This window comes from Rhineura floridana, chromosome 7, assembly GCF_030035675.1.
Source record: "Rhineura floridana isolate rRhiFlo1 chromosome 7, rRhiFlo1.hap2, whole genome shotgun sequence".
NCBI classification, from domain to species: domain Eukaryota; kingdom Metazoa; phylum Chordata; class Lepidosauria; order Squamata; family Rhineuridae; genus Rhineura; species Rhineura floridana.
The window spans coordinates 97,565,508-97,580,325 of NC_084486.1; the positions used below are offsets into that span (position 1 = coordinate 97,565,508).

A 14,818-nucleotide genomic window follows, 5' to 3' on the forward strand; every position below is an offset into this window, starting at 1 on the left:
TCTGCCTCTGCACCAAAGCTTTTAGAAACTCACCAACAGAACTCCAGTTTTGGAAATCAGAAACTTCAGCCAAGATGTTTGCTTGAACAGTTTCAGTTGAAAATAAAGACAAAGCTGGCTTGATACTTTCCTTTGGCACATGGATGATATTTAACACTTTAGACAGTGAGTCTAAACAGGTGGCAGCATGCAGAACGGTGTAAATGCATTGCTTCTTCACCTTGTTTTGAAGAAAATATTGACAACAACAAGGAATATCAGAGGTGCGTTACAGAAGTGGCAGTCAAAGGTTAGTCAAATACCTTTATTTATAGGTATCAGTAAACAATAATTTAAAAGATATGGATTCATGTATCTTTGCAGCTCTTGAATCTAATACATACAAGACAGCATCTTTAGCCATGGGCATCATGACAAGCACCGTATACATGGTCTGTATCTCTCACTACTACTGTGTGGACCTGGCAAGAAGGTTGTGCAGTTTAAGGCAGAACTAACACCATTCTAGAGCAAAGCCAATGCACTACCAACCTAAAATTTTGAGCACATCATGTCTGTGCTGAGCTTAACATACACATGGATTTTGCTAAAATGTTAGGGCTCTTTTATACAATATGAACAATGTATTTTAAAGCAGTTTCACTGCAGGAATAGCCATGTGTCTAAGGGAACATAACAAACAAACATGCAGGAACGGTAAATGGATGAGATTTTTGCAAGCATGTATGTACCACATAGTTGCAGACATACATATCCCATTGAAACTAGTGTTCACTGCTGGGATAGACAATTCATATGCTGTAAACATCTTTCAAACTTTATGGAGGCTACCCAAGACTAGTCTGTGACATGTTAAAGCAATCCTAAACAACATCTTTCTTTTACAAAAGTTATGTTACATAGCCAAGTACATTGTTTAATATGCCTCTGGCTCAGCAGCCAATGCAAATATGCAGTTATGAAAATTGATCTGTCTAATCACAGGATAATTCAAATTCTTTTGACAGACGTACCTTCCAACACTTGAGGCACTGACAGGTCTTCTTCAGCTGGCACTGAGGGAAGACTTGTCCACCAATAGGTAAAATACCCAGAATGGCAAAAAGCTACACACTCAACATTTCCTTGGTGTGAAGTTTATGCAAAATGTTATTTTAGTGACTGCCAAATCTAAGAAGGGAAAGAAACCTGGCCATAGATGTATCAGCTAGATAGCCAAAGAACAGGGAAGAAAGAGTCTATCAGAAGTACATTTCAAATACCAATCAAACAAAATGTAGTACATAACACCATTTCAGTCCTCTCTGACTACAAAAAAGTGCCTGGAAGCAGAATCCCAAACTTTTTCCTCAACTACTTGAGTTCCCAGGCTCTCTGCAACAATTATTCAGAAATAGTTTGCAGAAGCAACACAAGTTACAAACCTATGACAAGAATAGCAATTCCAGGCATTGCACACAATGTCATCCCCTGCTGAGGCATCTAAATAAGTAGCAACATGTCACTTTCACAAGGGGTCACACTACTATATTTAGAAGGACAGGTTCCATTCACTTCCCAGTATTCTAATGCTTCCTAGGCAATGAAAGGGACAAGAAAATAGGGGGTGATGAATGGGCAAGTAGTTATTGACAAGCATCTCAGATGAGAATATCAATAGAAGGCAAGCAGAAATGGAAAAATTCTAGTCCTGGAATAGTAAACTCCTCTTTAGCTTGCAACTTTCATCCAAAGATAGAATCCCATTTGAAGGCTTTCTGATTAAGACATAGTAAGAAAAACTGCAGAGGGGAGTGAGAATGGAAAGAACAAAAATGACTGCACTTTGCTGGGATGACAGGAATCCTTCAACAGAGCATTCTGTAGCAAGCAGAGGCACCTCAAAACAGAACAGAATACAGAATTAACTTGCCCTTGTTGCAGTTCCAAGTGCTTCCCTCATCCCATCCAGGCTGTACCTAGGAACTCAAGCCCTTCCCTTATTAGATTTCATTCCAATTCAAATCATTTTCCCAGTAGCTGATTTTGCTACCTCCCACGCTCAGGCAATTTTTGCTAGCCATTTTTCCAGGTCTTCAATATCAGAGCTACCCTCTTCTCCCTTGCTTCCTCTGGCACTGCATTCAACAAATTCCACTTTCATGGGCAGTTGGGAGAAGTCAAACTCCTTGCCCTTCTTCCCAAGCTGAGAGGCAGATCCAGAGCTTGTGCTATCCAGTGTGCTTGGGGCAGCTGAGAGGGTCACTCGTAAGGTATTGCTGTTGGAGAAGAAGTAATACCTTTAGCAAAATAAAACAAGACTCTAAAACCAGAGACTAACATTGTGTGCAACCCACTTCATAGAGATACCCAAACTAGCAATAAAAGCATTGTGACTTCAGAGGATGCCCTACCTTATCACAGACATCTGTGGCCCAATCTATCAACAGCCAACCATAATTTAAATATGGAATAGTTTAAGATACTGGTTATTCAGCAGCCTTGGTTCATCAACAGAGCTGCTGCATTTTACACTGAGGGAAAGGGATAAGGAAAGAATGAGAAAAGTACAATACAAATGTTTTCCCACAGCATCATGTTTGTAATATGGTGGCAAGTTTGCTGATTAACGCAGGACTAAAACGAAGTGGGCTCAGCTTTATCCTCTGCCTGTTCACTATAGCAGCTAAACAAATAAGCACAGAAGTCCAAAGACAAGCAACTATTTTGTAATATTATACACAACAGTGTTGGGAAATCCAATATGTAGGCATAACACACTTTATAGCACTCCCTTCTTGTTTAGAAAATGGAGAGGAAGGTACTCCAAATGAAACACACTTGTGGGTAAGAAAACTAGAGATCTGTTCTATTGTTCACTGCTGTGTTGTTTTTTTAATAAGAGGTATACAAGTTTGTATAAATAAAATGAATATTTTATTTTCATTCAAATTGAATAATGTCATAATATAGCCATTATTTTTTCATACCATTCAAATTCTAAAATGTAAACCATTTGCAGTGAATTGGCATTCACTGGGATTGGGAAAAACTGGCCTGTGGGACCGGGAGAGCTCTCATTTCTTAACTTTTTGATGCCTCCACGTTCTTTTAAGCTTCTTTCATCATTGGTCAGATTTAGAAGCCTTCTATGTTAAAGATGAAAATGTATTTCCAGGAATGCATTTAAAACTACCAAATTGGCACTAGGCATCTAAGGTATGAGATTCACTGTAGCTATGGTTAAGAGCAGATTTCTACATGATCAATTCAAGTTATATTACTGCCACCTACTGGACACAAGAGAGAAACCGGTAGCAGCTAATCTGTTGCCCAACTATAAAATATTCTTGAAATCTCTGAAAAGACCTTACATGGTAAACTGAATTATGGCAATATTTTAAAAATATGTGATACCCATGAACTGATTTTATTAAACTGATTTCTATGTTGACATTCAGCAATCTTCTCCCCCTCAATTCATGCCTCAGAACAATTTGGAAACTCTTTAGATAGTATGAGCTTCTTTCCTCATGGCAAAATAATGGCTCAGTGTTAATTCCCCTTTTGCCACCCCTTTCCAATCAACTGTGAAACGTATGGAGGTAATAAGGAAAAGACATCAGGTGCACGCAAGAATTCTGGACAATACAACAGGCAAATTAATGGGTTTTGACAATCCAACTGTTTTGACTTACAGTTCTCTCTCCAGCTGCTGCTGTATGAGTTTGGAAGATTTTGCCATTGTAACATCTAAGAAAGGAAGGAAAGTATTTTTACACTGCAATAGATATTGTGTTTAATAGTTGAGAACACAACCTTGAATTATTTGGCACCAAATATTTCACACAGAAAAGGAGCCTGCAATTTTGGTACATACTTTTTTTTCCACTGGGCACTCCTAATTGTATTGCACAAATAGTTCATTAGCAGTTACATAAAGAGGAACTGACAAAGGTGAGAGACAACTGAAGGCTCCAAGGAAAAGAATGGAACTACTTCAAAAAGTCACTGAAAAGGAAGTGGTTAGACATGGGAACACATGACAGCAAAAACCAACTGCCATACACTCTCACAATCCATTATTTTTCCTTGATTAAATGGCCACATCCAACATTCATTGCATTACAGTTAGATACTGTAGTTCAGTGCTTCATTCCTGGAACACACAGGACTTAAGGATCACTGCACCCAGCTTTAGCACTAGAAGTCAGATCCAAGTGCTGAAAGAGCAGCTGCCACTGACACATCTGTGCTAGCACTTACATTTTATCACCCTATTTATTTAATCTATATGCAGAACATATCATACAGAAAGCAGGATTGGACCAAGATGAAGGAGGTGTGAAAATTGGAGGGAGAAATATCAATAATTTAAGATATGCAGACGATACCATACTACTAACAAAAACCAGTAATGATTTGAAATGAATGCTGATGAAAGTTAAAGAGGAAAGCACAAAAGCAGGACTACAGGTGATGTCAAAAAGACTAAAGTAATGACAACAGAAGATTTATGCAACTTTACAGTTGACAATGAGGACACTGAACTTGTCAAAGATTATCAATACCTTGGCATAGTCATTAACCAAAATGGAGACAATAGTCAAGAAATCAGAAGAAGTCTAGGACTGGAGAGGGCAGCTGTGAGAGAACTAGAAAAGGTCTTCAAATGCAAAGATGTATCACTGAACACTAAAGTCAGGATCATCCAGACCATGGTATTTCCGATCTCTATGTATGGATGTGAAACTTGGACAGTGAAAAAAGCGGATAAGAGAAAAATCAACTCATTTGAAATGTGGTGTTGGAGGAGAGCTTTGCGGATACCACAGACTGCGAAAAAGACAAATAATTGGATGTTAAGAACAAATTAAACCAGAACTATCATTAGAAGATAAAATGATGAAACTGAGGTTATCATACTTTGGGCACATAATGAGAAGACATGATTCACTAGAAAAGACCATAATGCTGGGAAAAACAGAAGGGAGTAGAAAAAGAGGAAGGCCAAACAAAAGATGGATTGATTCCATAAAGGAAGCCACAGACCTGAACTTACAAGATCTGAGCAGGGTGGTTCATGACAGATGCTCTTGGAGGTCACTGATTCATAGGGTCACCATAAGTTGTAATCGACTTGGAGGCACATAACAACAACAAAGGTTAGGCTGCCAAATTCTTCTATCCCCTGAAGCCTCCAGGCTTTTTATATATTATATTTATTTCAACTATACATATACTGCCTGTCAGACAGGTATCTCCTGGCAGTGTAGAAAAACAATATATAAAATACCATATAATACACAATAAAATTAAAATCCAAATAAATTAAAACTCATGACAACCAGCACTCCTCCGAGTGCCATCACACCGAGAAGCTCGGAGGGCGGTGACTAGATCCAGGGCCTTTTTGGTGGTGGCCCCCGAATTGTGGAATAGTCTCCCCGATGAGGTACGCCTGGCGCCGACGCTGCTATCTTTTCGGCGCAAGGTGAAAACCTTTTTATACTCCCAGGCATTTAAATTTTTTTTTTAAATATTCTATTTTTAAAAAAATTGTTTTATAGTGTATTTTACAACAGTATTTCATTACTGGTATATTCTGGTGTTGTTTGGTTTTTGTTCTTTGTTGTTTTGCTTTTTGATTTTCTTATATTTGTTCTATTCATATATTTTCTTGTTTATCCTCTATGTACACCGCCCAGAGAGCCTTTTTGGCTTAGGGCGGTATATAAATAAAATAAATAAAATAAATCAACAACCAGCAAAAGGCCAAGGAAAATAAAAAGGTATTCAACATGCCCTGCTATAGCAACACTGACCCATGACTTATTTGTGGGAGCAGGCCAGTCCAGAGTATGGGCACCACCACAAAGAAGGCTCTCTTCCTGGTTGTTGCCAGATGGACATCCGCAGAGTGTGGCACAGGCAGGTGGGCCTCCGAAGATGAGGCCGATATGATGGTAAGACTATTTCACAGATAGACAATGAAACGGTCACCTCCTGTCAGTTACAATAAACTTAACAAAGCTATGTTATTACAACGGGCTGAGAAGAGTAAGTGAAAGGATGCCTCTGCTAGATGATTATGAGCTGCAGTTTTCTGCAGCCTCCTGTGTTGTGGCAGCCTGGATATTCACTCAGTGTGATAAACCATGGGTTCATTTGGATGGTACATAATTGAAACATATGCAGATACTCCACGTGTTAGGCAAAAAAGAAGACATGGGAAAATGCCAATCTCTACAAAAATCTGAAAAATATATGCAAATATTCATCATTTTGTTTCCAAATAGATATGCAGTACCTTGCTTGTTGCATGCTATTAGCAGAGGTGGTGCATTTTTCAGCACTACATTGTCAATCAGGAGCTGGTACAGGAATTCTGCTACATCTTTCATCTCCCGCTGGAATGCTACACTATCGACAACAAACACTATCGCCCTGCAAAAAGAGAGTACACTATGCATTATCTTAAATGGCATAGTCCTTCAGCTGGTGTCTGATGACACTGTGAATACAAAGCCTCCATGGAACATTTAACTGCATTCAAGGAATGTTGAGATTTTACTTTAAGCACAAGATTTGATACTGTATGTAGCAGAGGAGTGTGACGCCCTTCCCTGGCTCTCCCTGTCAGGTTCCTACCTGCTCGTGGTTACTGCCTGTCACTAGGCACCACCAGGGACTCCACCAGTCCGGACTGTCCTTTTTTATGGTTTCTCTCCCCGCTCTAGCATAGACCTCACCAGATCCCCCTGCTAGGCAGCACCACCAGTCACGTCCTATAACCCGTATTCCCAGAGACTCTGCCTGAGTCTCTCTATCAGGTTACCTCTGTGACTGCGTGCTTAAGCTGTCCCAATCCCTTTGTATCAATGCAGATAATCCTGGTTTGCTCTGAATACTTGTGGTGTTATTCTCTTCACCGCTGCCACCATTTGTTACCCTTCAGCCTTGGTATTTACCTTACCCCCCTTCTGGTCTGTGGAACCCCAGCCAAGGATCAGGCCTTTGGTAAACCAAATATATTTATTAAATAACAGAGATAACAAGATTACTTTATAAAGGCACTTAAGCATATGGTTTCATCTATTCCTGAGGTACTGGTCTTAGTATTAATCCAAACTCCACACTCTCCTCACATCCACCAACTCTCCACCCAATCTCCTCTCAAAAACCCACCAAAACAACCCACTCACGATCACCGTCCACCCAGATTTAACTGTCATCCTTCCATTTATACCCTCAGCCATTCTAAACACTCAGCCAATCATCCAGCATTCTACTGCCCATTCACTCCCCCCTCCTCTTTCATTCCACTTACCATGTATCTCCTATACAAACAGCACTTACCATATATACACTAATACATGAACATCACAAGGAGCATAGCTCAAAAGCACTTGATAAAGATTACTTTTACATTATTGCTAACTCAGAAGGGCCACATCAGCACATTATCCACGGGAAAGCATTTGTGTTACAATTTCTATTCAGTGTATTGTTTAACATTCCCTGAAAGACCCCTTTTCTCTGCACCTTGCAGAAAGGAGTGTGTGCCTTCTGCACCGTTGCAGGTCTCCCTGAACACCTTTCTGTTAATTCTTTTCCATTCTCTCTGTTCCCATAGCATGTGCTCTTATTTATTTCCATTTGTGAACTGCTTCCTGTAAAATATCTCAAAGGAATTTCACAGTATCTCTTCATTCACTGCACCACAAGACTGTTGTCCAATTTCTTTCCTACCTCCTTATTTTACCTTCTGTGCCCCAGAACAGTCTCTACTCTCTGCACCCCTCTCAGTTCATCTCCTTTCTTCCTAAAGTTAGCTTCTATTTTTGCTGTTTGTCCCCCACCCAATCCTATTTCTACATATTCTTGCCATATTCAGCAGGAAGAAGATACAAGGATTTCACTCTCCTAGCAGTTCACACAAGTTAAGCAGCCTCCAACACATACAGGTTGTATGACTAGTGGCTAAAGGTTTGAAAAACTGACACCAACTCCACTCTGTACCACTGAATCCAGGTTGTGGAGGAGCAATGTAGATGTGATACATTCTCCCCCAACCCACAGGCGCCTATTATAGGTTTAGGTACAGAAACTGTATATAATCATCTTCAGCAGAGCTCTTTTTGGCTACAGCCTGAATGCACAAAAATCCATTCCTCCATACCTACCTAGCTGCATCCTTGAACCTGTCCAGAAACTGAAGACGTAAGCTCTCATGGCCTGGAAGGTCAATCAATGTCACATTTGTCCTCTGTAGGAGAAGCAGTAAACAGTTTGAGCAATATTTAATGATTGTTTTAGGCTGAAGGTCACAATCAGCCTGCTGTATTTTGCTTAGATCCATATGATCTTCTTACTTTTAAATCATTATCAACCTCACTTTGTTCCAAATATTGAATGTGTCATTTTCACATAAAATTTTATAGCCTTTCACATACATATTATAGCTACTATTAACTGACATATTTAATTTTGTATCCCATCTACCAAACCTCTAGAGAAGGGGTAGCTAATGCGGCATCTTCAAGTTGTTGTTGAATTAAAACTCCTATTAGCCCCGGACAGCAAAGCCAATGACTGGGGATGTTGAAACTTATAGTCCAACAACATATGGAGGGTGCCGTGTCGGTCCCCTGCTTTAGAGTGAGTGGAAAACCTCAGGCCTCAGAGCTGAATGTGGCTCTCCAAGCCTCTCTACTGCTCCTCAGGCCCCTCCCCACATTACATCCCCTCCCCACATTACATCCCCTCCCACAGGCCACACCTCTCATCAGCCCTACTCCATGCTCTCCTTCAGTGTTTCTGACTGGCTGGAATACGTCCTTCAACTGTAATAATGCCTTTTCCTTTCTTTAGTTTATAGCACCTACCACCACCACCACCGAGGCAAATGTCTGCTTTCAATTTTTTCAGAGAACATATTACATCAAGCTTATAAAAAAGCATCTTACATAAACAGAGACTAGCACCTCTGTTGAGCCAGTTACAAAGTATCCGGCAAACCTTTTAATCATTTCTTACAATTATACATACAAACATACATACAAAGTCATACATTATAGAACACAAAACATGATGTTTTCTTACCTTATCATTATTTACTCTGTACAAGGCAGAGATATCAGCTATGGAAGTCTGTGTATTTCGGAAACTGCCAGTTAACAACTATGAAAAGCAAGTGAAATATTCAAAAACTAGTTAAAACCATTTGTCAACAAACTAAAACCACAGCATAAAGTTAGAAAGAGCCATTTTTATTTCAAATAACTGTCCCTTGAATTTAGCCATTTAACAAAACTGATCTGCAACAGAATATATCAGCAGGCATCTCAATAATTAGAACACTTTTGACAAAACACTTTTACAAATATAATATTTGCATCTTGTATATATTGCCTACTTCTGAGGTACCTTAAAAACAAAATTAACTGTATAACTTAGTACTCCATGCTTCTGCTTTTAACTTGCAAAATGAGGTGCCAAAGTACTCAATTAGGAAGCATAAAGTTTTTTCATACCTTACATCCCAGGCAGCTTTAAAAACAAGAGGGGACAACATAAAGAGTTTTCTCTTCTAAAAAAGAAAAAATGGGAAAACAACAACAATGTATATTTCTGGGGAACTGACCAAAAGAAACTGAAAAAGAAATCCACATACCCTAACAAACAGAAGAGTTTTTCCCGAGTCGCAGAGACCCACCAGCAGCACTGCTCGCCGACTGCTCTTTCTGGTCCGGAAAAGTATCCAAATCACTAGAGGGAGTGATAAAACCTAGAAGTGAATTTAGGCTTACATCCAAGACAACTCATAATTCTGCCATTGATGAAAACAAGCTATCTTACGCATGCAAGTCCAAAAAGCTCCTTCAAGGTTTATTAAAAAAAGAAAGAAAAAGGTTAGGGTTTTTTGGTCATGATGATGTATGCATTTCTCCTATCTTGGACATAGGAAGTTAATTTCTCATAACATGCAGACAAATGGATTTATGCATTAACACAACCAACATTAGACTTCCTAAGTTTACATCTTTCCATCTTCTTGGTAGCTGCCATCGCTCTCTTATCAGCCTTGCCTGTCTCCTTTATAGTTAAACTGCATGCTCCAGGTTGGGGGATAAGTGCAGCCCAATTTTATACAGGCTTACTCAGAAGCAAGCCCCACCATGTTCAATGGGGCTTACTCTCTGGTAACTGTATTCAGACTACAGTCTTAATAATATGTAGCAAATATGTGTCTGATTTGTCACTATGGTAAGTCTGGGCAAATTCAGTATTATCTGATTTACAAGTAAGGTGATATCAGGGATATGACATCAAATATGAGCATGGCACATATGACCTGGTTAGGAGCAGCTGAAGCAGGGGTAGGGGAAGCAGGCTGAAGCTTTTTGCTGTACTGCAGAGCAGGATTGGGGAACTTGGTTCCATCAGAATTCTCCATTTAGTCCATGAGGCTATTTTGGGGAAGCCACACCCACCCACCCAACACATAATGTCATACCTGATGGGCAGGTATTGACAGAATTTCTAAGAAACAATGAGGAGCTTAAAGTGGGATCGCAATGCTCCCACCCACCCACCTACCGGCTGATAAGGACAGAGGGCTGTTTGAAAGCCCTTTGCACTTTCAAACAGCCCCATGTTGCACTCTGAAGTCCCAACAACTGGGGCTTTAAAGCGCATCATCCCCTGACATCACTATGACATCAAGTGACTGATATGGCTGCCCACCTCTCAAATTTAGCCTGCCAGGGATCAGGAAGATAACAATTTGGTCATTGGTAAGGTTCTCTACCCTTGGTGTAGAGCATAGTGGCTAAGGCTCTAATCTAAATCCTCTTTGCATCAGGCTGCTGGGGAGAAGTGGGTTGTTGGATGGGGGGGGCATTCCTCTGCCAAGCCCTGCTAGCCTCCATCTGGGCCAGCTGCCACCTGACATCAGTGTCACTCTGCCAGTGTGATACCCCAGTTCCACCTACAGTAAGGTGCCCAGGATCCACTGAATCCTGTACTGGCCCCACTGATGTCACTTGATTGCTGTGCCAGCTCCAGGCTGATGCAGCAGTATGCTTGGCGAGTATGAGCAATGGGGCTGCAGATGTGGCAGTGACTCTGCCACTACATCACACCCCACCACTCCCTACCAGGAGTTTGGATTGTCCTGTTAAACTTATTGTAAACATTTATAGTAATCTTTCAACAGTACACGCCCTGAGTCCACCCCACAACTATTCCTCTTTCCTCTCAATGGCAAGAGCTCCAAAAAGACCTCTCCAAACTGAGTGAATGGGCAGAAAAATGGCAAATGTAATTCAATATAAACAAGTGTAAAATTATGCATATTGGAGCAAAAAATCTGAATTTCACATATACGCTCATGGGGTCTGAACTGGCAGTGACAGACCAGGAGAGAGACCTCGGGGTTGTAGTGGACAGCACGATGAAAATGTCGACCCAGTGTGAGGCAGCTGTGAAAAAGGCAAATGCCATGCTAGGGATAATTCGGAAAAGTATTGAAAATAAAACAGCCGATATCATAATGCCGTTGTATAAATCTATGGTGCGGCCACATTTGGAATACTGTGTACAGTTCTGGTCGCCTCATCTCAAAAAGGATATTATAGAGTTGGAAAAGGTTCAGAAGAGGGCAACCAGAATGATCAAGGGGATGGAGCGACTCCCTTACGAGGAAAGGTTGCAGCATTTGGGGCTTTTTAGTTTAGAGAAAAGGCGGGTCAGAGGAGACATGATAGAAGTGTATAAAATTATGCATGGCATTGAGAAAGTGGATAGAGAAAAGTTTTTCTCCCTCTCTCATAATACTAGAACTCGTGGGCATTCAAAGAAGCTGAATGTTGGAAGATCCAAGACAGACAAAAGGAAGTACTTCTTTACTCAGCGCATAGTTAAACTATGGAATTTGCTCCCACAAGACGCAGTAATGGCCACCAGCTTGGACGGCTTTAAAAGAAGATTAGACAAATTCATGGAGGACAGGGCTATCAATGGCTACTAGCCGTGATGGCTGTGCTCTGCCACCCTAGTCAGAGGCAGCATGTTTCTGAAAACCAGTTGCCGGAAGCCTCAGGAGGGGAGAGTGTTCTTCCACTGGGGTCCTGCTTGCGGGCTTCCCCCAAGCACCTGGTTGGCCACTGTGAGAACATGATGCTGGACTAGATGGGCCACTGGCCTGATCCAGCAGGATCTTCTTATGTTCTTATGTTCTTAAGACAGGAGAGAACATGCTAACAATCCCCAGTTCGAATATTGCCTTTGCTATGAACCCACTCTATTGTCTGATGCAAGTCACTTCCCACTTATCTCACACACCCTCAGCCCCACTTTAAAAATATACAGATAATAGTATTAACCTCCTTTACGATGTTGTTGTAAGTAAACCTTAGAGGCAGGCAAACATGTAGAATTCTTTAAGCATTCTAAAGCAATATTCAAATACTAGCTAATAATAACAATAACGTTGAATGTTAAAAATCTAGAGCTATACGTTTTGGCTCTGTAACAGGCAAATGAGCTGCAGCTGTTAGAAATAAGAACTGACATAATGAGAAGACATGATACACTAGAAATGACAATAATGCTGGGGAAAACATAAGGGAGTAGAAAAAGAGGAGGGCCAACCAAGAGATAGATTGAGTCCATAAAGGAAGCCACAGACCTGAACTCACAAGATCTGAACAGGGTGGTTCATGACATATGTTACTGGAGGACGCTGATTCATAGGGTCACCCTAAATCGAAATCGACTTGAAGGCACATAACAACAACATGGAACAGCCATGCCATAGAGCAGGTGTGGGGGACCCTCCACATGTTGCTCAACTAAAATTCCCATCATTCTTGGCCATCGGCCACACTTGGTGATGGGAGTTTTGTTCAGCAACATCTGGCAGGCAAAAGGTTCCCCACACCTGCTATAGAGCAAGTGCAAGTCCTACAAAGTAATAGCAATTACCACCTCGAAGGGCTAACAGCCCCCTGCGTTCAATAAGAACTGCACGGCAGGCACCTCCTGAACAGCTGCGCCTCTTCCCAGCAGCAATGCGAAAAGCTACACCTGCTAAACATCTGCCTGCCTGCCTGCCATGCAGCTCTTAAAGGCATGGAGTCTACTGAGGGCTCAGCGACCAGAAAGTGTCTGCCCCCCGCCCTCAGGAAGCTGCAGTCGCGTTTCCTGCCCCACTGCCCACCCGAGGGAGACCGCCTTGCGGGGCTTGGTGTGAGGAGGAGAGCCGAAACTCACCCAGAACCACGCAGAGCACGGCCACGGCCACCGAGAGGAGGAGCTGGACCCGCGCCACGTCCTGGGCCGGCTGCGGAGCATCCTGAGGAAAAGACGAGTATTTGCGCGCGGCTGTCATTTCCACAGCGTTCATCTCAAGCCGCGGGCTTTGCAATGGACTATGGGTGACGCGACGACGTGTCCTTCCCGGAACGCGTCACCTTCCGGTCTCCACGTGCAGTGGCTGCTGGGACGCACACGCGTGTCGCAGGTGCTTTATGGGAGTTGTAGTTCGCTTCCATGATAGCTCTATAACGAAGGAAGAGGGAGAGACGTTGGATAGATTGTTCTTTTGAGCGGTTCAAATTCGAGAGGAGCAGTTAAACCAAAAAGAACCTTGCAGTACTGTCCTTATTGTAACAAGCTTTCGAGGACTAGAGCCCATTTCATGAGACACATGACCTGTTGTCCTTCGCTGGTAGATGTAAGCGTGAAATGGGAGAATAATTTAGGAGGTCTTTGCTGTTGACCTGAAACTAAGTGAAGTTTATTCAACTTAAAACCAAAGGAGCGTAAACTTTCCAGCGTGAAATTGCTGGGCTTCAGTTTGTTAGTAAGTTCTGGATAATTGCTCATAATACTAGAACTCGTGGACATTCAAAGTAGCTGAATGTTGGAAGATTCGGGACAGACAAAAGGAAGTACTTCTTTACTCAGCGCATAGTTAAACTATGGAATTTGCTCCCACAAGACGCAGTAATGACCACCAGCTTGGATGGCTTTAAAAGAAGATTAGACGAATTCATGGAGGACAGGGCTATCAGTGGCTACTAGCCATGATGGCTGTGCTCTGCCACCCTAGTCAGCGGCAGTATGTTTCTGAAAACTAGTCGCCGGAAGCCTCAGGAGGGGAGAGTGTTCTTGCACTCAGGTCCTGCTTGCGGGCTTCCTCCAGGCACCTGGTTGGCCACTGTGAGAACAGGATGCTAGATGGGCCACTGGCCTGATCCAGCAGGCTCTTCTTATGTTCTTATGCTTTAGGGCTCAATCGAAGCAATGCTTATCTCTTTCCTGCTGCAGGTATCAAAATTAGCTTAGCAAATCCAAGGTAACTGTGTTATTGCCATTTACTGAAGTTATGAACGGTCACCGTGCTTTTCTTGTATACTTGTGAACTTTGCCAGAGACGGAGCCTGGAGTTTAATGAATGGCAGAGACTGCAGTAGATGGACAGTAACTATTGTTCAAAAGTGACAATGCAATAGTCCTAACAAACTCACCTATGTGCAGACCTTCCTTGTGCTTCAGTTATGGTTCCACTTTCCACACCATACTATATAAGGCATTGTCTGTGCACTCAGGATCTCATTTCACCGCCCCTGGGGACCTTCTGGGTGCTAAGCTTCTTGTCGTTGATACTGCAGTGGCGGTGGCACATAACTCCTGCACAACCTGGAAAGAAGGCTGCATAAGTCACCCCAGGGCAGTCAGAGTCAGGGATAGGGTTCAGGGGCACATGTGTCGATGTATGAATGAATGACAGAGTGAGTAAGGGAAAGTGGGGTGTACATGAGTCTGGATG

At 42.0% G+C, this 14,818-nt stretch overlaps 1 protein-coding gene across 1 annotated transcript; it reads right to left on the minus strand.

Annotated features, from left to right (window-relative positions):
* Window positions 1–1,718: 1,718 nt before the first annotated feature.
* SRPRB (SRP receptor subunit beta) lies at window positions 1,719–13,476 on the minus strand. Its single transcript, XM_061636603.1, has 7 exons — window positions 13,258–13,476; window positions 9,656–9,750; window positions 9,085–9,162; window positions 8,166–8,248; window positions 6,290–6,426; window positions 3,678–3,732; window positions 1,719–2,258 (listed from the first exon to the last, which is right to left on the minus strand). Exons 1-7 carry the CDS (start codon window positions 13,388–13,390, stop codon window positions 2,042–2,044), a joined length of 798 nt encoding a protein of 265 aa, XP_061492587.1. The 5' UTR covers window positions 13,391–13,476; the 3' UTR covers window positions 1,719–2,041.
* Window positions 13,477–14,818: the final 1,342 nt, after the last annotated feature.